Below are 25,319 nucleotides of genomic sequence, written 5' to 3'. Positions count from 1 at the left end.
CTGATATCTTTTTTCTACTGAACACACGATGTGCCACGTGTGAAACAGGAAGTGTTTTCCCTCCAGGAGCAAGTGTGTTCACCCTTGAGTTCAGTTGGGTTCGTGGTGGTTATTTCTAGTTTTCTATGACGTTTAAGTTGACTAACTCATCTTTCTGTCGTGCTTTGTTTTATGGCGAAGGCTTAATTCGGTTTTTTTTCTATCGACTTTTTGAGTTATGAATGTCATTTTAGTATTCGCCGTTTTTTTTTTTTTTTTTTAACTTTCTGGTCTTTTTAAAAATATGACATGTTTTATATTCTATGAACTGTACTGCTTTCAAAGGCAGGAATTACAGTTATATCTAAAAATTGTTATATTTGACCGAGCTAAATGCTAATTATAACATATATCCAGAAAATATTTTTATTCAACATCAAAAGCATACTGGTTGTACAAAATAATAAAACTCTATTTTTTTAACATTTCACAAGAGAGACATACATTTGTTTTTTGATATCATTTTGAAGAAAATTTTTAAAAAAAAAAACAGTAATCATCCAAAGCATAAACTATATATATTTTCCCAGAAACGTCTAATTTTTTCACATAATCATATAAGAAGATTGTCTGGTTTAAAACCAAAAACATCGAGATAAATTCCCGAGAGAAAAAGGAAATAAATGAGTTATGACAAACTTAAACTGTGTCTGTCCATGTGGTCTACAAGTTAATAAAACAAAAAATAAACTCATATAAAATTTGTTCAAGAAAATAGAATTTGAAAGCCAAGTAAAAACATAATAAGCCCTTATTAAAATAATCTTTTCGTCTTTGAATAATTTCTTTTTCCATTTTAATTTTCTTTTAATTGTTTATTCTTTTGCTTAAAACATTGTTGATTTTACTACCATAGACCACTTTTAGCATTATTGGAAGTCAATATTGGTATTGGAATCCTGGTCATATTTAACCTATATATATTGTGTTTTGCGTTCATGGGATAATCTTTAATACTAGTATCATACTGACACCATTTTAAAACAAAAAATATTAAAAAATTCTAATACAGAAAAACTAATTAAACAACGGTTGGTTATTGTAAAGAAGTAATAACAACATGTCTAAATTTAGATAATTGTTTCGACATCTAACTTATCTAAAATAATACTTGTTTTCCGGAAAATGTCTGGACCTTCAAAAGTAGGCTTAGTCATACCAATGTCGATAAACAATAGCAACATGCTATCTAAGTAATAAGGTACATATACACTCTGAAGGAAAGTGGGAGAAGGGATAAGATTTTCGGGTTCAGTAAATGTTGGATTGAAATTACACGACGTCATTTGGAATTTAATTGTGAGTTGTCTCATTGCTCGAAATCATTCATGTACCACATGTTTTATTTTTTATCTTAAATAAGTTACAGAGGAACTACTTAAGCAAGCTTTTTCGGCATAAATTAGCTCAAACTATGGATTCTAAATTATCTTTTATAAATATTGTTACACTTCTTATGATTTGAATTGATTGGCGAATTATTCTTTCAAGTAAAATCACAAAAATACTGGACTCCGAGAAAAAATTTAAAAAGGAAAGTACTTAATCAAATGGCAAAATAAAAAGCTCAAACACATGAAACCAATGGATAACAACTGTCATATTCCTGACTTGGTACAGACATTTTCTTATGTGGTAAATGGTGGATTGATGAGACATGGTTTTTTAGCTAGCAAAAACTCTCACTTGTATGACAGTTGCATGATGTAACTTCGTTTTACTTTAGAAGTAAACAAAGTAATATTGATAACAAATGTTCGCCTTTAATTAAAAACAACATTTAACTGGATTTTCTAATTTTAATAGAGGAACTAGTTTCAGTTCAGGGATTCGGTTTCTGAATTGTGCATTGTTGACATCGAACCCGTGTTTGGTTTACCAGTAATAAAGCAAATCAATAGTTTTGGTATTTGTTTGTTACAATGTTTAAAGCACACAAGGAGTTTTGATAAGTTCAGAAAACTGTTTTTGGATTTCAAGAAACACATGTGTAAAAATAAAATTTTGGTTTGTATAAGGTTTTGAATAACAAAAAGAAAGTTTGTCAAACCTACAATAAACCTAACCATTTTAGATGTATTAAATACACCCTCAAATATGCTGTATTGATAAAGGGTTGAATTGATACATTTTGTCCAGAATAGAAAAGTGTTACACGAACTGGGATGTGGTTGATATGATATAAAGCAAAGGAAAATGTTCGTCAAAGTTCATGAAATCACTCTTTTATTGGATGGTTAAAGTTTTGAATGACAACATGGTATTTATCAGCTGATTACGTCACCTAACTATATTGCACAAACAATCAAATATCAAGTTTCACAGAACTAATTTGCACAAATAAACAGTTTACAATGTAACTATATAAATTCCTGTTTTTTTTTTATATATTATTGTTCTCCACAAGTCGCTTAAACTTACCATTTCAAAATCTAAAATATGTGTTAGGCCTTTTCAAGAATTTTTTTAACAACTACGAAAAAGCGTAAATAATTAAAATCACTGACCAGAATACATTTTAAATCTAATCGTTATACCTATATGTTGTGAGTAATTTGCTATATTTACTGCATGGTTTCCTAACATAACATATTTCACAACAAAGTCACAATAAAGTATACAAAACAATGTATGCTGTATTATACTTTTCAATGTCACTAAAGTGAAATCTTTTGGACACGTCGTTATCGGCATTTAAGATCCTATATAAAAAGATATAACATAAGAACACCCTCCCAAAATTATTAAACCAAAACAGAGAACAACATGTTCATTAAATAATTACACATACATAAAGACATTGACAAAATGGTCATATTGTTCTTTTGTTTTCCTCTTATAGATGATTATTTCCCTCGGGTTAGTTTGTTACAAGGAATTGTTTTCTCTCATTCGATTATGACTTTTGAACACCGGTATACTACTGTTGCATGAATTGTATTCCCTCCCTCATATCTAGAGTTTGTATAACTAAGCACCAAATAAACGAATCAGACTGCTCATCAACAAAAAGGTTAACAGGTATCATACGCTATATTTACAAAGCCTACAGTTCGAATGTGTGGCTGGTCATATTTAATGAGAGTATGGAAGGGGTTTATCGAATCGTTTATACTTTCGAAATACTCTGTGAACTTCTCATAAACATTTGGCTGACCTGTTTACTCACAAAACATTTACCTTTACTGTAGCACCTTCAGTTTATGGATTATAAAATATATAAAATAAGTTCATTGATTATAATTGGAGTTCAAAGATAGTTGTATAAAAAAATATATAAGGCATATCTATCTGACCGGGTAGAAATTTTGTTCACAAAACATACTCTTATCTCGAAAAAAAGTATTTTTGGCCTCAGTGATGTTTCCAATTTGTCAAAAGGTCCTTTTTGACCTTTAGTCAAAATATAGAATACATGTTAAAAATTAAATAAAAAAGTTGGAATTGATATTACACACTAACATAGATTCGTCCTCGAATAGAATATCATTGATGCCTTATGTTTATAATATCATAAGTTATCTATAAATTGGAATTATGATTTTAGCTAAGGGCAACACAATTGCGATCTAAAGTTCCATTGAACGTTTATTATTGAGTAGGTCTCAGAGATCAACATGTAGAGTTTTACACATCAACATTTGTCCTATTATTGTAAAGAGAAGATTAAATGAGTTTGTATTTGTTGATTAATATTTAATATACATGAGCTGTTGGGTTCGGTTAAACAATTCGCTAAAGCTAATCGGAAGATCATAGTTACGTGACTGTATAACATTTTAAAGAGTTATGTTTTTCTGTCAAATCTGTAATCGAGTAATGAACTTTCAATGGCTATATGATTATATTGCTCGTATTACAAAAATGTTTTTATATAAAAAACAAAAATGTGTCCTCAGTACACGAATGCCCCACTCGCACATCATTTTCTATGTTAAGTGGACCGTGAAATTAGGGTAAAATCTCTAATTTGACATTAAAATTAGAAAGATCATATCATAGGGAACATGTGTACCAAGTGTGAAGTCGATTGGACTTCAACTTCATCAAAAACTACCTTGACCAAAAACTTTAACCTGAAGCGGGACAGACGGACGAACGAACGAACGGACGGACGAACGAACGAACGAACGGACGGACGAACGGACGCACAGACCAGAAAACATAATAACCCTCTTCTATCGTAGGTGGGGCATAAAAAGGACCATCTCTGTCATATTGAATAAGTTAACTTATATGCAACGGTCGTAAAGTTTCGTAGATATTTGAATATGTATGTTAGTTTCGATGTTCATCGTGAAGGACGATTTAAAGAAATTGTTGATTCCAATACGAATATTGCAATAACAATCAGTTTACTACCTTTCCAATAAGCATAAAATGTGCACTGAAATTTAAATGCAAATATGATGAATTTATAGATAAACCTCTTCAATTTGTTGATTTGCTTGTTGATAAAGATTTTGAATGCACGTCTTAATATGAAATTGTAATATACAGAAGGTCATTTAAAGTACAACGTAGCAAAATAATCATTCTGATACCATGCCCATTTGATGTCACAAAGCTTTTTTGGTTTGGTAATCAGCAATTAATTTAATTCTGAGAAAGATAAAATTGAAGTATTATTAAGATTATCATCGTAAACGGTATCTGTATCTAATCAATGAGGACAACCGTAATCATACCATATATATATATTTTAACATCATGCCATGTATTATTTCAAATGGAAGTTACTGTATTGAATTATATCTGTCACAAACAACACTAATATAGAGGGATTTTGATTGTTTTAACATGTAAAGATCACTTTTACTAAATATACTGTCTTCACTACGGGTTCTAAACGTAGGCTGGCAATGACATGCTACTTGTTGAGGTACAAGAGAATGTATTCTTTTTGACAGATTTCACCAAAACTCGTACTTTCTCCCGAAAACGCCTGTTCAACAACCAAAACATGACAGGATTGATAGCACTATGCGCATGTCCAAGCCATAATGTGAAGAAAAGAAGGATAAGGACGAAGTCATCTGACAAATCAGATACAAGAGACGCAATGTTATAAGGCAACCAACACAACATGAACACAATGATAAGAATGATGATCATCCGGGCAGCTTTCTTCCTGGAAAACAAACCACGTGTACTTGTATCAGATCCTTCACGTGTCATGTCCTTTGAACAGAGGGCGCGTCCAACATGCGAGTAACAGACGGCCAGAGTAACACCGGGAATAAGAAATACCACAAACAATAAAAACAAAACGTATGCTTTACGATCTCGCTCTTGTGGCCATTGTTCAATGCAAAAGTCGACAGACGGCAAGCTATCCAATTCAATAGTGTCGACCGTTTTGATGTACAGCAATGGACCCATAAACAAGGCTGATATGATCCACATGGCTGCGATCATGATCAGACATTGTCGCTTTGTCATGAATTTTCGTGATGCCATCGGATTTTGAATAGACAAATATCTGTCGATGCTCATGGCTGTTAATGAATAAACACTGACAGCTACTGCTACTCCTGAAAGATAAAACAAGTCTGTTAACCGAATGATTATGAATAAAAGTATGTATATGGTATACGTCAAAGAAACGGCAACCAATCACTAGGGTTAGTGTATCAGTCTATGATGTATAATGTAGACTATTTATCTTTTACTATAATTGTTGAAGACAGTAACATATGCATTCATTTGAAGGTATTATTCAGAATGATTTTTATCGTGTTTGATGTCTCAATGACGGATTTAAAATATCTCTCTCAAAGAGTACACAGATTATGTAAAAAACGTGGAGTCCTAGATGACGAATTTCATTTCTTTTTGTATTGTAACATTTCATTGCGTTCTAATCTTTTTGCTTACCTAAAAGACTATTCACCATTATTTCAACATTTTGATCCATTTAATAAACTAAAACACATTCTAAACACAATCCCTGAACTTGTTGGTCATATTGGAGTCTTCATTAAGCAGTCTTTAGAACTGAGGGGGTCAGACCCATGTCAGACAAGCTTATGATAGTGGTTTTTTTTAACATAAATTTATAATTGAACTCATAAAATATGTTCTATTATGCTATATATCATATAGTATTACATTGTATTGCATTTTATTGTATAATACAACTTTTACAAAATGCTTCTTGTTTAGGCTCTGTTCTGTCAATGTTTTATAAATGTCTATACCGGAACGAATTAAATCAATTATTTTCTTGCAAGCAAGTTTTAAGGTTTGAGCGGTTATGGAAAATTGTCATGTTTGATATTTTTTTTAATTTGACTTTACCATTTGATTAGATTAAATTTTCATCGGAGTGTAGTATTTTTGTGATTTTGCTTTTTTTGTCATATATTTCAACGTAACAACTTAACTCTTACAATATTTACATCCTGTATGATGTTTTTTCCCAACTAATTATTATTAGTTAGCAAAATATAGGCCAAAATCAACAAACTTAACACTGACACTTTTTTTTTAAGGAATGACAGTTATATTTTTTTTCTGTCTATGAAGAAAAACAAATAAAATGTGGTGCACACTGAATAAACCACGTACCGTGTTATTTTAAAATGTGCATTCTATTTTTTTTTAATGTTAAATCGAATAGAGAGAAAACTTATTACAGTCATTCCTTATAATTTGATTCTAAATTCCATTTTAAACTGGAGTTAATCAAGAAAAAACGCTAATGACGTCACGGTCACATGACAAAATTATGTCTTCGAGCGGATAGACAAAGCACTGTCAGCCAATCAGATGACGCGTTACATCCAAAGTAAATTATAAATAAAGAAAGGCATACAGGGTACGACACCGACCGAGGGCTGCATAGCCAGTCAAGGTAGCTAAAAACTTCCATCATCATACGGTATGCATGCATGAAAATAACACTTTATAAATGCATTAGGTCTTACGCGCTTTTATAGATTTGCTGTAATCAGGAATGCTCGAACCTAAACATTTTAAAGCCAAGGATGATTATATACGTGCAAACGTTAAGAGCTATATGATCTTCTCCGTATATTAATACAATTTAGTGGAAAATGCATTTAAGTCACCCATCAAACAACTAAACTGTAATGTCGTTATTGGAATTAACCATACAAGACAGTAGTTAACAAAAGATGTAATCCAAATAAAGTTTCAAACAGGAATGAAAGCGAAATATTGAAATGATAATTCGCTGTCAAGAATTACTTTGGTTAAAAAAAAAGAAAGAAGATATAAACACCGCTGACGTATTATTTGCTTGCATGACAATAAGAATTTTGTTTGTTTTTGCCATGTCGTGTTTTTTATTTTATTATTTTTTAATCAACGTTTCCAAGGACAAAAACTAATGCCACTAAAGAAAATAAATTGTTTTTGTTTTATTTCTTAATCAGTATTCTATTTTCGGTTTTAATCTTAGACTCCACTTTTTATATCTTCCTGTAATACACGAATGACATATTATTGGCTGAAACGACATGAAAGGTACATTAATTTATACCATACAAATTAAGGACGAACACTAAGACGTCATCAGTGAATGTGAAATTGATCAATCTTAAAAAAGAAAAAAAGAAAATAAAAAACTATAAAAAAGGTACAAATCTTATGTATTAGTTACATTGTATTGTGCAGTGACAATGTCAAAACAATTCAAATTATATGAATATTTCGTATTTCAAATAATACGTTTTAAATACTATTTCGTAATTTAGCTGAATGGACAGTTCTAGCAGGTGAAGTGTGTTTATACATTTGAGAATCAGACATTGAAATGCTTCATTTCTCTTGCTATAGTAGAGTTATTGACACTCATTTGCTAATATAAAAGATTCCTATCCGGAAGGCTTTTAACAGGCAAGAATGTCAATAATATTATGTACTAAGTAACTAATTAAGATTGTCTATCACGCATGTTACACGCATTGTCTCATATGTCGTCAGACATTTTGCAAAGCTTCCATTTCTAGTCTTCGTTTTATTGTGTAAGTTAAATTTATATATAACTGTTTACAACTTTGAATGATATTTCACCAAGGAATTTATTAACTTTAATGTATTTGGCAACAATCTTTTAGAATGTAAGGCACTCAATGCTTTTTCAACTTCGTACTTAAAGTGTTCTTCTAGCATTTTTTGATTCGCGCGTCATTTAACGTCTTTTGTAGACGAAACGCGTGTCTAGCATTTCAAAATGTATGGTTGGTACCTTTCCCTTTTATTTTTAATGTATATACGTAACAGGTAACAGATTGTCGAGTTTCATACTTTGTTCCGATGAGAACAGTGAATGGCTTTTTACTCAAGTAAAGATGGTTGTATATCATTCTAAAACTATTTATTTTGTCGCCCTTTTTATAATGTGAGGAGTTATAATCCTGAAGTTGCAAGGTTTTTTTTTTCTCAATTCAAATTTGATAGAAGAATTGCTATTTGTGTTAACGTTTGTGCACATTTTCTCATCCATCCAGTATCTGACATACAATCCGCTAACTACTTGAAATACGGTGTCCTGATGATAAAGGTTTAACTTAACCTAGTGACTACTTTTACAAAATTTTGGCACTTGCTCATATCTTGCTTCCTGTAAAATGTGACGTCCGTGTCACAAACTCATCCAGGTTTCAATTGTTTTTTTGTTTATTAAACAAACTAACCGTTGTGTTTTACTTATGATATTTTCAATAAAGGATAAACAAGTGTTACAAGAAAATAGAATTAAAACTAGTAAGTATTTGAAGAGAAAAAACGACAACTAATAAAAAACTTATGAAGTGTAAGTAACATAATGTACACTGTATGCTTGGCAAATTTTTGATTGAAATATTTATCGGGAAAACTGACCTTGGCATTAGATAGAATTTCTTTAAAAAATAGATATTTTACGCACTTATATACATACGGAATCTGTGCGTTATATAATATGTTAATAATCAAGAAGACTCTAGGGCTTTTGTTAAATATGACCAGAAAAATCAAATCATGTCAAGAAGAAAACAACTGGCCATTACATCTTCTCACTTTTATAAGACAATCTGATTAACATCTTATTTTCTCATGAGTTATGCTACCATCAACCCAATCAATTACTTTTCTCGGTACAATCTTTTTGCAAGAAAAAAATAATTTAAGCTTCATGAAATATATTAAAAAATCATTTGTGTTAGTTTTTCCATGCTCTTTATAAATTTTTGAGGGAATAAGCAATTTTGCAATCGACAAAAAAAATTATTATTCTGTAAGGAAAAAAAAACCCAAATAATAGCATCTTGGTGTAGGAACAATGAGATTATCAATAGTTCTGGTAGATTCTGAAAAGACAAATTGATCCTTTGGTATATCTTAACTCTTTTTGGTTAAGTGTTCAAGGTTTTCGTGGCGAACTTTCCGCAATGTTCAGTCATTTTGCTGAGCATTCAATAATTATTGTTATACACATATATATTACAGTAACTGACCACTCTAAGTTGGTTCTCGGATGACAACTACACTTTGTTCATAGTAAACCGTAAAACAAGCGGATTCCAGTTTACTGACAACTCAATTAATATACTACAAGTACATATTGAATGAACTCAAGCGATTTGTCTGAACACTTCTGAATTTATTGCCGTTATAAAAGTCTAACAGCCGACTAAAACCATTTATTTAACTTAATTTTTCAACCTCAGTCTTTTCCGATTAATTCCGAATAAAATAGCCGTTTCAGTGCAAAACTTATTCACTAATTAAGGTAAGAAAGAAAATAAGCAAATACGTATATGCATCAAACGGTGTTTATACAGCTAACCTGAACAGGGTTGGGTGATAAAGTTTCAAAGAGCTATAACCGAGAAAAAAATCCGAAACAGGATATTCCAAGAAAAAGCAAAACAAATATTTGGCATAAAGAATAGTTAAACAAATCCTTGGCTTTACTTGTAAAAATATGAATTATATTTCTGTGTTATGATTGCTGGGTATTTGTGACGAAATATTTACCAGTACAAGACCAAATTATTTTGTCGCAGAATTAGGGTATCATGTTTCGGAATCAACACGAAATTATCATTCATATTGAGAAATATTCTATTGATCTTTCATACATCGAGGTATTAAAACAGACGATATCGGAAGTGAACAAAATTTGGATTGCTTAACTACGGCTTGTGAAATAAAGTGGTGCGTAGACTCAGTAAAATAGTGACGTCAGATACCCGAGGAATATTTAAATTCATAGGTCGAAGACAAACTGACAACGTCCTTACAAAACAAAATAACCATACAAAGACCAAAAAGACAAACAATAGTCAATATATATAAAAATATGAACATAGAAAACCGTGATTAAGAAACAAAAACTACGCCGGATGTATTTCAAGTAATCGGAAGGATGAGAAAATCCTGGTCCACCTGTATGTATAGTGTCCTATTTTGCAAGCCCAAACCTTCATTCGTTTCAACTTTTAAATTATGTAGAACGTTTCAAAACCTGAAACACGAAAAACAAATATAAAGGACAGATTGACACTTTGATAAACACCAATGTACCTATGACTGAATGACTTGAGAAACGGAGACATTGTTGCAAGAAATAAAAAACACCTGTGAAGAAATATTTCAAGTCATCATTACTTTTTTATTATCTTTATTAATATAATAGTTCAGAATATACCATCGACTGTACAAATGAACGATAGACGAGAGGTACAAGTGCTAGTGCATGTTGTTTATCGGTAATTTTATCCGTGTTAAAATTTGTTGTTTTCCACTAAAATTCTTTCACCCCCAAAAAATAAAAACTAAAACACACCTTTCAGACCTGTGACATAATGTTCTGTTGATAGCTTTATAACAGCTTATCCAATATTAAACAGAAAATCTGTGAAAATGTTTAGTGGATGAAATACAAAGCTGAATTTACAATATTGCCTTCCGAGGACATAAACAATTATAGAGACACAACAAAGCACTAATTCCCACTTACAAGTCATATCAGTAAAGCAGAGCTGATGAGATGATAGGCCTATCGTAAATTTGTCAGTTGGATGTGACATGATAAATTGATTCTGTCAAACAGTAAAGGGAAACCAATTATAACATTCGGCGTCTACAAATCTTGCGTCTCATCATGGGTGACGTAAATATACGTCGTCGTAAATAAACCAAGCCATTCTCTGACAAAACCATTGTAAATGCCAAACGGCTGGCTAAGACATACAATCCATTTAATCTAAATGAAATTATATAGGAAATAACAAGGGAATCAACTTTAAAAGCTGTATAACGACAACAATGTTTTTGACGTTACCAATATGACGTATATCCGTCCATTCTATAGTTAACCCTTCGCTACTTTATATTCACAACTCATCTAAACCAGGTACTCCATTTCATAGAATCATAAGCAAATAATGGTATTTTGCATAGCCTATTATATTTTGGTTTATACAGAGAATAATTTCTTGGGTTTTCAATCAGCAAGTTAAACAAGATCTATACAAATGAGGGAATAGCAGGTGTGAATTCCTGCGATCTGCTTACAGTTGTTTTCGGTAATTTTGTTATTATTTGGTCTATAGACATTTCAGTACTGCATAATATTTTTTTTTTAATGCTCTACGAAGTCTCTGAGAGACAATAATAGAGGATTAACAGCTATATCATCCACCATCGAGAGCCTTTCTTTTTCACTGGTTTAGTATTCCTTCGTGTTATCTCTTAGATGATAATACACGTTCTGCTATGCAAAATGCAATATCTTTTTGGTTGTCCTAAAGCATTTTGAAATTACTAAAGTTCGTAGCATATGTTAGGAAAAAGTGAAATGGAAGTCACTTGAGAAATTAGAATCGAAAATGATGAAATATATTTATTGATTTTATATTAATGAAATGACATTTGACGGAAATCTAAGTTCTGTAGAGAATATATACAAAGCCAAAGAATGGCAAGCAGGAAATTTCAAGTCATGTTTGAAAAAGTGCGAGCATTGAAATAAAGATCAAAGCAATCCAACCTCGTAGAGAGTGGTGGTCTTTTATAACTTTATGAATTAATGTTGTTGGTCATAAGATGGGAAGTTGCTATGAATGGTAGATTTCGGGTCGTTTTTTTAAAATAATTCCTTCATATTTGAAACTAAGACAAGAGGCAATCCAGAGATTAGGATATATTATATACATGTGTACTGTTTAAGTCTGAAAGTTTATAAATATGAAAGCAACCCAACCACGCACCGAATGGTGGTCTTTTATCATAACTTTATGACTTAATGTTGTCGGTCATAAGTTGATTGGTATTAATGGTAAATTTCGGGTGGTCTTTTGAAATCATCCATTCATATTTGTAGACTAGAGGTCATTCAGAGCGTTGAATATCATGTACACATTGGTCTACTGTTTAAGTCTGTGAGTTGACTCTGTATAAGTTAAAGAGATGTTGTTTTATTGCCGATGAGATAACAAAGTTCAAAGAACAAGGACCGAGAGTATCACCAACCTTGTAGTAAGCACTGCTATGCTGACATTAGTTATCATTGATATTGTCAAACTTATGTATTAATCGTTCATAAAACTTGGAATCATTCGAAATACTAAAGAACATTAGCTTAAGGAATAGATGGCGTTAACTGCATTAGCAGCATTAGGCAACATCTCTTGGAATTAAGGGTTCTATATGCTCTTTGACATCGTAGTTCATTTAGCCCTTTTAACTGTTTTATACGAGTGTCGCTGGTGAGTATTTTGTAGAGTAAACACGCGTATGATTTTGATGTATAATAACATTGAGTATTATTTCTACAATTCAAAAGTCAAACAAACAAGAATAAAAGTATCTGTCTTTCTTTGAAAATAATTTTCTCTCCAAAATTTGAGATATACACTTTAAATCATAATGTAATGCTATAAACGGAATGTCCTAACCTGCATTACATGCAGTCTTGATGTGAAAGACAAAACAAAATTGAAGAATTCGCTTTTGCTAATTTTGCTTTAGGTAAGACACTTTATAGAGAAGATGCAATCTGAAAATTAATGTGTAATATCATATTATAAATACAGATTTTGGAATGTATTATTCTAATTAAGAAGCTAAAAAAATCCATATAGTAGCACAGTTATAATGAGTCTAACACATTAACTGGCATCTAATAGAAATAAAGTGCACATTAGACAACTCTCCATCCAAGTCACAATATGTACACGAAGCAAATCGTGGTAAAGAATGTATTTCAAATCAATTTACATATTCAGACCTGTTTACATATATTTTCAACGCAAAAATGCAAATCAATACCGAAGTATTACCACATATTGTAGATGTTTAATCTGATTTAAAAGTTTCTGTAGTAATCTCTGAAGCCCTTTAACAAAGAGGCTTAGAACTGTCGTTTTCCTAATCCTTGATTATACAGATCTATTTCACACTGAATTATATCAAAAGATTAATAAAGCAATATTAAAAGTCATATCTATATCATGATAATTTGATAAACAGAAGGCTACTTCATGTAGTTATTGTAGTTGCTTTACATTTACGTAACAGCTCTGAAATGGATAGGTCTTAATTTCAAATTTAAATACACACCATCAAAAACACATATTACGTACTAAATAATATAATATTGTATACGTTGTTGATACATTTTAATGACAGAAACAATACAAATAACTAATTAAAAAACGAATTAACTCAACAATTGTTTATGAATCTTAAAAGACGAAAGCAGGTGCTCTCACACATGAAGTAAAATCTAGGTTTCAGAGAATATTAAGGTATAAACATTTCTACTAACAGCCGTCAGGTACTTTGACGACATGAAATACTTTATATTCTATTGATATGATTTTATGAAATTACGTAAGGAAGATCAAAGCAGTAAACCTATTGTAACAATAGTTATTTTTGATATTATCATGAAAGTATAAGAGTGAACAAATGAACCTACCATTCTCATAGGTCATGCACCAACATTTTATACTATATAACTAGTTGACCACTCGTGGTTGTGCGATGATTGATACATCCGTCACTGGTTTCCAAATCTCATCTCAAAATAAGAATCGGCAATTGAGTCAATATTTTCGTTTTATGGAACAATGCAAGACAAATGCAGACTATCGATTGATTAAAAAGTTTGTATGCTTTACCTACAATTAATGACTATGATTCTGTTTCAATTTAAAACTTCATAAAAGTATGCTTCAAAATTAAGCTGATATGAGTAGTGTCTGTCCCTTAAGCCACAAAATATTTATAATAACCTTTACAATATAAAATAAGGACACGTAGACTCATTACCAATGAGACAACTATCCACCAAATGAAGTCGCCATAAACAACTACAGGCATCCGTTAGACCTACAGCAGTGAGAAAAATCCATATCGTTTAGTAATCTATAAAGGCCCAACATGGAAGATGTGAAACAATTCAATTGAGAAAACTGACAGCCCCAATTCATAACAAAACAATGTACGAAAATAAATATTACAACCACTGAACAACGAACAAATAAGATACTGACAACCAACTTTTTGCGGATGATTCATTTCCTTTCTAAACGTTCTACACGCGAAAGTTTAACTATTAATATATATAAATACATCAAAGATACCAGGTGTGTAGTATGGTAAGCCATACGGGTGTTACGTCTACATCGGACTTATCAGCCACAGTCCAATCAGATGAATTAAAAGGCAATCATACCCGATTATTCCGCAAAGTTGTGCAAAGTGCTGCTTACGAAATGTTTACGTGGTGTTATAAAAAAACCTTTCTGTGAAGGATAATTTCACAAGGTTAAAAACAAAGTTAACACAAAATCTCAAATCAAGAAACACTCAAGAACGAGCTATCTGCGACAAACGTAAATAATATCAGGGATGAATTTTCTGATTCCAGTCGACTACTGGTAAAATGGGTTATTATGAATTTATAAGGAGGAACTTATAAAGTTAGGTATATTATTGCTAAATAATAATCTACCCATTCAACATATTTATGGCATTTCTCGAACGGATAAGTAAAGATAGTCTGTTCGTACAATTTATATATCGATAAATATAAGATTTAAGAACTTAAATCTGTGGTATTTCCTTCAGAAAAAAATTTATATATCAAAAAAAGTCATTGAATATATCAAAAAAGAATTCAGTTTTTATTCCCTATAACCTCTCAAACAAATCTTTGTATGTCTGTTGTTACGAAAGACAATGTTAACATTATCTTATAATCCCTATTCCCAATAGATAAAAGATCTAAAACCACGGAAATTTCAATTATATGCGAGAAATCAATAATAACGTTTTCCTACACCATACAACATTTTCTTCTCAAATGAAATCATGTTATTTTTGAAACATTCTTAACACATGTATTGGGTAAACAAACGAAAAAAAACCTCAATGAGGTTTTATTGTAATAATATACAATACAGATTTTAAACCACCAGACAACTATAAATTATATATCTGAAACATGTTTTCGATATCAAATGAGTTGCTGTAAAGGGATAACGCGAATTATTTACAATACACGAGGATGTCACGGAAAAGCTTATAAACCATGATGTGGTTTTATATACAAATACAACATATTATATATATATAGTTCAGATTAAAAGATATGTTGTCACATTTCTTCGTGGGTTGATCTTTTCAGAAAGACATATTATAGAAATAAAGTCAGGATTTTCTTCAATTACTTTTGCTTTAAATTCATTTTAACAGCAGGTAATCCCTTCAACACCATCGAGTATTCCGCAGCCGACTTATATGAAGTTCTTATGCAATTAACGCAAAATACGCTTACATAAAACATAAAACTACACGGACCTTAATGATTTTGATTTGGTGTTTAGCGACTGTTTCTGGACACTAGGATAAATCTTGGCGACCAGTTTTAATGATGGGTAAAACAGGAGAACCCAGAGAGAACCACTGACCTAAGGAGGGAAAACTGTCAGTTCTAGCCAATTAACATTTGAGATTGAAACGCCTTGATGAAGCCAGATTCTAACGCAAAACATCATTTTTTTGTGGATCTGGTCAACGAACAAAGAAAACTTTAGAGTTACCCATTTTGTTTTATTTAAAATTGTAAGCCCAATGTTTACTAACTTGATAATTGTTCCGTTGACATTGTTCGTAATTAGAAACACATTTTGTCCTCCAGGGGTTTGACCGGATGTTTATACACTGTCAAGTATAATCAGTTGGTCTCCTGATTTTTCATGTTTAAATCGAACATGAGTTCTTTGTATTTTATAAATCTACCAGAAATGTCTTAAAGGTATTCATTAAATGGAAGGAACAAGGAAGTTAGACAGTCTGTCTTTTTTTCTCTAGTGAAAGTCTGTGCAAGTCAATCCTCTAATTCCGGTTATCCCTTCAACCTTGTGGACAAAAATACTAAAGATTTTTACAAACCAATAACCATGAATGGCAAACAAATGATGTTAGGCTAAAATAATAGGAAACGTATTTTTGACATGTCCAAAAGGTGTATTTGCTTGCATTACGTATCACAAACAACATCGAATGAACGCATACAAGTACAGCCTTTGTAAAGGAAATGAGATTAATTAAACCTTCTTTATATCATATTTGGATCTTGTGCTTTAATTTTGAACAACTGACACATCCTCATTGACCAAAAACTTTTGCATTGTATTTTTTTTTACTCATGTCATTTCCATAAGATATATATACATAACTATCTAATATCAAAGGGTATTCTACCAAGTAAGAAAAACCATTGATGGCGAAGACATTTTCACTTCAATCTAAAGCTAGCTTCTAGAATTTGAGTTTGCTACTGCATGCACACTCATCATTGATTCCATTGATATAGTCATAATTATAAACCAACTGTTTACAAAAATTCGAATTTTTGAAATATTGAGGCTTTTCTTCCTTAGTAATATATCACCTTAGTTGTATTTGGCAAAACTTTTAGGAATTTTTGGTCCTCAATGCTCTTCAATTTCGTACTTTATTTGGCATATTAACTTTTAGTCGAGCGTAACTGATGAGTCTTCTGTAGACGAAACGCGCGTCAGTTGCAAGTACAAACTTTCTATATATAATGAGTTTATTTCCATAGCAATGCTACTGAATTAACATACATGATAGAAATTATTACTTAGTATATTATAGTTAGATAGAGTCCCTAAATTATTACTGCTGGTGATAGTAAAATTATCTTATTTAAAAGTGTTCAACTGGAAAACGAATCGTCAGTGGTTTTTAGAGTATTTGGAACGACTTAAAAAAACCTACATGCAATAAACAACCGATGGAACTAACTGTTTTGTATTTATTTATTGTTATTGTGCCATTTGAAGGATATAAATATTGAAATCTTAACGGATCATTAAACTCAACATTATCAGAATTATAAATCGTTGTTTTGGCTTCAAACCTTGTTATTTTAAATGTCAAAATCTATCAACAAGCTGTATTTATCCGTCAACATGGAAATTTATTGAACCGGTTACGGTTAAACACAAGCTACCTCTGTAAAGAAGAACACTTCAAATTAATCCACGTAAATCGTCAAATTATTGGTTATTTCTATGATGTATCAACACAATTGTTGTCAATAATGAGACTGTGATTTCTACATAATTGATTTACGTGTTTTCCCCATTGTGTTCACACTTAGACGCAGATTCCTAAATGTTGTTTCATATTACTTAGAAGGAATCCTTATAAAAATAGATTTTTAACCAAATAAAATTGATTTCAAGCATCATAATATTGTAGAGCTTCGAGATCGTTGATGCTATGATTTTTTAACAGCGGTATACTGGTGTTGCCTTTATCTATACTTAAAACCAACATAACTGATTTTCTAAAAGGTAGCAAAGGTGAATCTTTCCATTTACCTTCTTGTTTTCTAAAAGATATAAAAAGATAAATCTTTTCATCTTCTATAATTGTTTTCTAAAAAAAATATTTTTATATATAAGTCTGAAAATGACACCAAACAGTGTTAGAGTTAGATTTTCTGCTGACAAATTTTTGTCCATCACTCAGCGGGATTCGAACTCACACCTTTGATACACCACAGCACCAATCGCTTAGCCTCAAGTCCAGCGCTCTAGACCACTCGACCACATCTGCTATATAAAAAATATAAATTCAATAGTCGTAATGTTACCTTGTCACGGAAGGGGTATCTAGAGATAGACATAAGCCATGTGATTTGAAGCGTGTGAAGATGTTATCATATTATTTTATACACAATATATTTTCATTTGTCAGCAATCTAACTCAACAATTTTTATATAATCGTATGGTATCATGATTAAATTCATTATATAGTTACTAGAAAAGAGAATATCATACAAACAAGTCTAAACAAGTGACAAACCATACAATATATATACCCACTGGATCTCAGAGAGATAAAGATGCATGCATATATTTACAAAGATGAATCTTTTCATCTACTATTCTTGTTTTCTAAAAGGTTTACAAAGGTTAATATTTTCCTCTACTATTCTTTGTTTCTAAAATCAATACAACGGTTTATCTTATCATCTACATTTCTCTATTATAAAAGATTCAAATGTGTATATTTTCATCTAATATTCTTCTTTTGTTAAAGGTTTACAAATGTGAATCTTTTAATCTTCCATTATTCTTTTCTAAAATGTATAACAATGTTTATCTTTTCGTTTGGTATTCTTCTTGTCTAATAGGTTTATCTTTTCATCTACCATTATTCTCTTCTATAAGGAATAGAAATGTAAAACAATTATGCAGGTTTTAGAAGAAAAAAAGGTATTTTGTTTTAAACGTAGCTATTTATGTCATATGAACCACATTTTGTTTCCTAAGATCCTTACATACATTGCTGTATCAATACAGGAAAAAGGTTCCTAAAAGTGCTTTAGGCTATAATGCAAGATTATTACTTTGACAGCAAAATGTTGCAATTAATGGGCTTCTTGTCTAGTACCGCTATCCGGCAGCACCTAAAGACCATACTTAAACACTCCGAGTCCATTTACATCTACGCTCTTTTTTTATGGTTTGAATCTAAAGATGAAGTCAACAATTGTCTTTTGATATAAATCTATTTATTTATAACAACTTTAATAAAGTCTTGAAGTTGTGTATAAAATTACACTTTTTTGACATGATTGAGTAGCTTCATATCAATTCCCAATAAAAGAGTGAATTAATTTCGATGACAACTTATAGCACTGTATTAACTGTTTCTTTATAACCAAGTTTTATTTTAGGTTTTAATGTCTTGTTCAGTCTGAAATGGGATGATAATTTTATATGAAGTGAGATTGTTTTATTTGTTCATGATTAATAATATTTTCAATAACTCCTAAATACTTCTTACAATACACTTTTTGCAAAGCGAACATTTAGTAATCAAAATCAGTTTTTTTTAATAAGTTATATTCTTGACCTCTGTGAAAAGATGTTTTAAGTTTAACTAGTATTTAACATGTATGTTTGATGGTGGTTTATTGTTTGATTGTGGATTATCGCCGCATTAGCACAGAAGCTATATCATGGCTAGAAAAAATATTTGTGATCAAACAAATAGCAATATTACAAGTTCGAAAAACCTAATAATATAGATAAAATCATTGTTAAATAAATAAAAACGATAGTAAAATCATAATATAAAAATTAATTGATATTCTTTAAAAATAAAAATAAAATAAAAATCACTTTACAATTGAACATGTAACTACTATAAGTTTGTTCTTTGTCAATATAGGAATTGAATTTCCTATTTGTTAGAAAAAAAAGTCGCATTTGATGATGTTTATTAAAAAGCAAACAATGAATCTTGGAAATGATTATTAATTCATCATTACATTATTGCACCATTAAATGCTGCCGAACAGTTTGATTTCATTTCTCAGATGAATTACTCCTCCGTGCTACAACTTAATTTTCTAGGTCTGCCTTTGGACCAAGGACATTAATTGTCCGCTCTTACTATTTTTACCAAAGGCAAGTTCATATACAGTTTATTTAAGCTTTATACAAAATAGTATTTGAATGCAACACTAATAGAGCAATTATTATTCTAGGTCATGATGGTAATAAAATAGAGTTATATAGATATAGGAAGATGTGGTGTGAGTGCCAATGAGACAACTCTCCATCCAAATAACAATTTAAAAAAAGTAAACCATTATAGGTCAATGTACGGCCTTCAACACGTAGCCTTGGCTCACGCAGAACAACAAGCTATAAAGGGCCCCAAAATTACTAGTGTAAAACCATTCAAACGGGAAAACCAACGTTTCCCCACAAATGGCAATGTAATTAATATAAGTAATGAGAGTGCTAGAAGATCATTTCGCATAAAGTTTCATAGATTAATGGACATTTTTGTTTTTTAAAAGCCTGCATACAAACAAACACCTTTCAGTCGACAAAATGATATATAAAACTTGCAAGGGCTTTATAGCCAGTCAAGTACGTTAAAACCCATTATATTTAAAAAAGCGAGAGGGTATTTAATACTGAATGTGATTGGGCGACACTCAGCAGTGCAACAATGAAGATCTTACCAAAACATAAGTTTTGTAATGAGCAGCAATTTTATATTTTTGGAAATATGGAAACTCATCAAACGAACACTTCAATTATAATAAGTATTAAGTGAAATGAAAGGGTCCATTGCCGCGGTGTTTGATACAAGATAAGGGGTTTCCAGTTTAGGGTTTTCAGGTCTCAAGTGTACCAGGTGGTTAACTAAGACAAACCTGTCATGTGCACAATAATCAGCAAAATATAATGTCGGATGATTTTTGCCGTTATTGGGTTGAAGAGCAATTTAATGCTGAACAGGGTCACTCGAATAGACATCATATCCCATATGACAGATATTTTACAACAAACAAAAACCTCAGGAATATATAAATAATTAACGATTTAGGTATTGTTTTTCAACCCTGTATACCACCATTCCCCTTTACAAATTGAATATCGTCTACAAGTAATAATCAACAATAGTTTTCAATATAAAAATGGTAGCATATTCTATCAATTTTATTAATTTTGGATATCATACGACATATTTGGTTAATAGGGAACAAAAAGGTAAAGCACTACACAGAAGAACAAGTGATAAGTTTGCTTGAATTTCTTATTGACAACATATTTGATAAAATTGGATGTAGTCTTTTTAAACAAATTTTCTGTATTCCTATGGGAAATAACTGAGCGCTTTTCCTTGTCCGACCTCCTTATTTTTATCTGAGACACATTTTTTCACATTCAGATATAATGACGATGTTCTTGTCATTAACCATCCAAATTATTTCTTATTGGGTTCCATTGATATATTCTCTAGAGCTAGACATTTAAGAAACAACATACACGGCTTCCTTTTTTTCATTTTGTGACTTATACCTTGAATTTGACATACTCGTCATCTCAACACAAACCAAGAATCTATGACAAATGAGACCATTTTATTTTGAAATGATCAATTTTCCCAACCTAAGTACCAATATACCAACATCAACTGCATATAAGATATATTCATTTCAAACCTCATTCGGTATTCGAGAGCTTACAGCTTCTACCAAGACGTTATATGTGTCTTAGTAGAATGTTAATGAATCAAGGTTATTGTCAAAGAACGTCATTTAAAAAGTTAATCGGAAGATACAAATAACACGTTGATAAATATTCTGTATCAACTTCACACATGATACATGATGGTCTTGAAGTATAGATTCTATATACTGATGTTGTTTTTCGTCATTAACGTTCTTTTATTTGTCTTTACTGTTTAGGCCAATGTTTGTGGTATTCGTTTGACCGGCTCGCGCGGTTCTTAGATGTATGCATCCCAACAATGAGTGGTGGTTACTTTTTTTTATGTCTTTCATTTTTGCTGATGTGCTTTGTCTGAATGTTATTTTGTTTTTCTTCGTTGACATATTTTTTTGTATTATAGTGATTTGTTAAGACAATGACACAATGTTGACTGTTGTATCTCAATGTTTGAAACTTTCACCTATTATGTCTGTTCGTTTTGTTCAAACACTGTAGTCAATATGATGTAATTTTATGCGACTGTTATATAGGGTCGGTTGAAAACAAAACTTTACGACAAAAGAGATGATTTCAGCTTTCCAATTGTGAACTTTCCATTGCTAAGTAGCAACATTCCAGCAGCACCTGCATACGGGGTATATATCTCCCAATTGATACGATATTCCCGTGCTTGCATTTCCTATCATGATTTTCTTGATAGAGGGTTACTGCTCACAAGGACGATATAAAACCAAGAGTTCCAAATGGTGAAGTTGAAATCATCCCTTCGTAAATTTTACGGACGCCATCACGAGTTGGTTGACCGTTATGGAATAACCGTTTCTCAAATGATATCGGATATGTTCATTACGTCGTAACCACTATCCCCTTCCCTTTCATGAATGTGACCTACCGAATTAGACTATTTACCGGATTTGTAATCACATAAGCAACACGACGGGTGCCACATGTGGAGCAGGATCTGCTTACTCTTCCGGAGCACCTGAGATCACCCCTAGTTTTTGGTGGGGTTCGTGTTGTTTATTCTTTAGTTTTCTATGTTGTGTCATGTGTACTATTGTTTTTCTGTTTGTATTTTTCATTTTTAGCCATGGCGTTGTCAGTTTGTTTAAGATTTATGAGTTTGACTGTCCTTTTGGTATCTTTCGTCCCTCTTTTATATAATTAGGAGTTAAGCTAGCTATCCAACAAAGTTAAATCCGCCACTTTCTTCAAAAGGAAATGCCTGTTCCATGTCAGAATTATGACAGTTGTTTTCAATTGATTTGATGAGTTCGAGCTTTTGATTTTCCAATCTAAATTTTCCTTGGACATTGATCATTTCATTATTGAAGTAATTTGAAAAAAGTACAAGATAAAATAACTCATCAAAATGAAATATACAGAAATATAACTCAATATAGAAATATATAGAAATATATCAGCGATAAAAGCCAATTAGATATTTGCTATAGTACGACTTCGGAAATTGGATAAAGACATGAAATACGATTTGCGTAAAGGTCATATTCATTTACTTATCAATTTGAGTAATCTTAAGACGTCATGGAAACCTTTCAATAATATGTGTCACTACCCTATTTCATTTCCATATGTCATCTACGAGTACAAAAATGAATTCTGTAATCAAATTGTAGTTTTACAAAACAGAAGCTGAAACAAAATATCGATATACCATTTAAACACTTTCTTTTTTGTCAATTTAAAAAGTAATCATATTTACCGATACGAAGACATAATTTATCCGCGCGATACTGATGTGTCTTTTGTAGACGACACGCGCGTCTGTCGTAAATACAAAATTTGATCCTGGTATCTATGATTAGTTTATTACAGTATTGAAGAATGTTAACCCTAATATGTTAATAAAAAATGGCTAGTATAAGATAAAAGATAACATAAACAGAGTAAACGTGAACATGAAACGGAATGTTATTTAGTTTTTCTTCGTTGACATATTTTTTGTATTATAGTAATTTGTTAAGACAATGACACAATGTTGACTGTTGTATCCCAATGTTTGAAACTTTCACCTATTATGTCTGTTTGTTTTGTTCAAACATTGTAGTCAATATAATGTAATTTTATGCGACTGTTATATAATTAGGAGTTTAGCTAGCTATCTAACCAAGTTTAATCCGCCACTTTCTTCAAAAGGAAATGCCTGTTCCAAGTCAGAATTATGACAGTTGTTTTCAATTGATTTGATGAGTTTGAGCTTTTGATTTTCCAATTTGAATTTTCCTTGAACATTGATTATCTCATTATTGAAGTAATTTGAAAAAGTACAAGATAAAATATCACATCAAAATGAAAATAGTTAATGAAATATTCAGAAATATAACTCAATATAGAAATATATCAGCGATAAAAGCCAATTAGTTATTTGCTATAGTACGACTTCGGAAATTGGATAAAGACATGAAATACGATTTGCGTGAAGGTCATATTCATTTACTTATCAATTTGAGTAATCGTAAGACGTCATGGAAACCTTTCAAAAATATGTGTCACTACCCTCTTTCATTTCCATATGTCATCTACGAGTACAAAAATGAATTCTGTAATCAAATTGTAGTTTTACAAAACAGAAGCTGAAACAAAATATCGATATACCATTTAAACTCTTTCATTTTTGTCAATTTAAAAAGTAATCATATTTATCGATACGAAGACATCATTTATCCGAGCTTCACTGATGAGTCTTTTGTAGACGACACGCGCGTCTGGCGTAAATACCAAATTTGATCCTGGTATCTATGATGAGTTTATTACAGTATTGAAGAATGTTAACCCTTATATGGTAATAAAAAATGGCTAGTATAAGATAAAAGATAACATAAACAGAGTAAACGTGAACATGAAACGGAATGTTATTTAGTTTCGGATAGTCGTTGTTAACCTTAATGTAATTTTTTTTTAAAAACCTGTCAAAAACGTTTGGCAAATCCATTCATATACTTTGAAACATTTTATATTCATATTAATATGGGACGATGGGTTATTATCCTTTCATCTGTCATTTAATCACAAAACTGTAGAAGATGTAATAGTGATTTATTATTTAAAAGAAATTTTTAAATGTTCACAAGAAGATCGCCTAACTGTTTATTTTCAATCAGACTTGTACAATGGAACTATACATTTTATTGGCCCGAATTTGCCTTCTTGTGAACAGAAAACCAGAAGTCAGTTTTTGTGATTTTACTTTTTATATCTACCTTAAATGAATAGTTTCATTCTTTCAATTTATAGCTCGCCTGGCAAGAATTCGATTTTGAAAGAAATGATCTACAAATATATCAACATGATATGAATCATCAGGTAACACAGTATTAAGTTTATTGCCGCTTATAGTTCAGTTATAGTAATATAGGTCGCAAAAAAGAAGTAAATCTACAAATATATCTGCCTGACCGAAAATCTTTTATTTACTCCTTATTGAAGTTATTGCTCTTGAATTACGATTTTTCCATTTTTGTTGTTGCAATTTTGCCTTTTATCTTGAGAATATAATATATTTATAGAAACGTTAAGTAGCAAAAATGATCCACAAAACAAGATCTACAAATAAATCAGCAAAACCAAAATTGTAAATCGATTCCTTATTGACGTTATTAGATATAGGAAGATGTGGTATGAGTGACAATGAGACAACTCTCCATCCAAGTCACAATTTATAAAACTAAACCATTATAGGTCAAGGTACGGTCTTCAACACGGAGCCTAAGCTCACTGAA

General features: G+C 31.2%; 1 protein-coding gene across 1 annotated transcript in view; it reads right to left on the bottom strand.

Moving 5' to 3' along the window:
• Positions 1–874: 874 nt before the first annotated feature.
• The window catches only part of LOC139519789 (galanin receptor type 1-like), a 145,013-nt gene continuing 120,568 nt past the window's right edge, over positions 875–25,319 (bottom strand). Inside the window, exon 3 of the mRNA XM_071312052.1 lies at positions 875–5,573. Within this exon, the coding sequence (XP_071168153.1) occupies positions 4,885–5,573 (689 nt within the window). The 3' untranslated portion in view covers positions 875–4,884. The remainder of the gene's footprint in view (positions 5,574–25,319) is intronic.

Source organism: Mytilus edulis, chromosome 4 (genome assembly GCF_963676685.1).
Source record: "Mytilus edulis chromosome 4, xbMytEdul2.2, whole genome shotgun sequence".
NCBI classification, from domain to species: Eukaryota; Metazoa; Mollusca; class Bivalvia; order Mytilida; family Mytilidae; genus Mytilus; species Mytilus edulis.
This window is presented reverse-complemented; position numbering and strand designations above follow the sequence as displayed.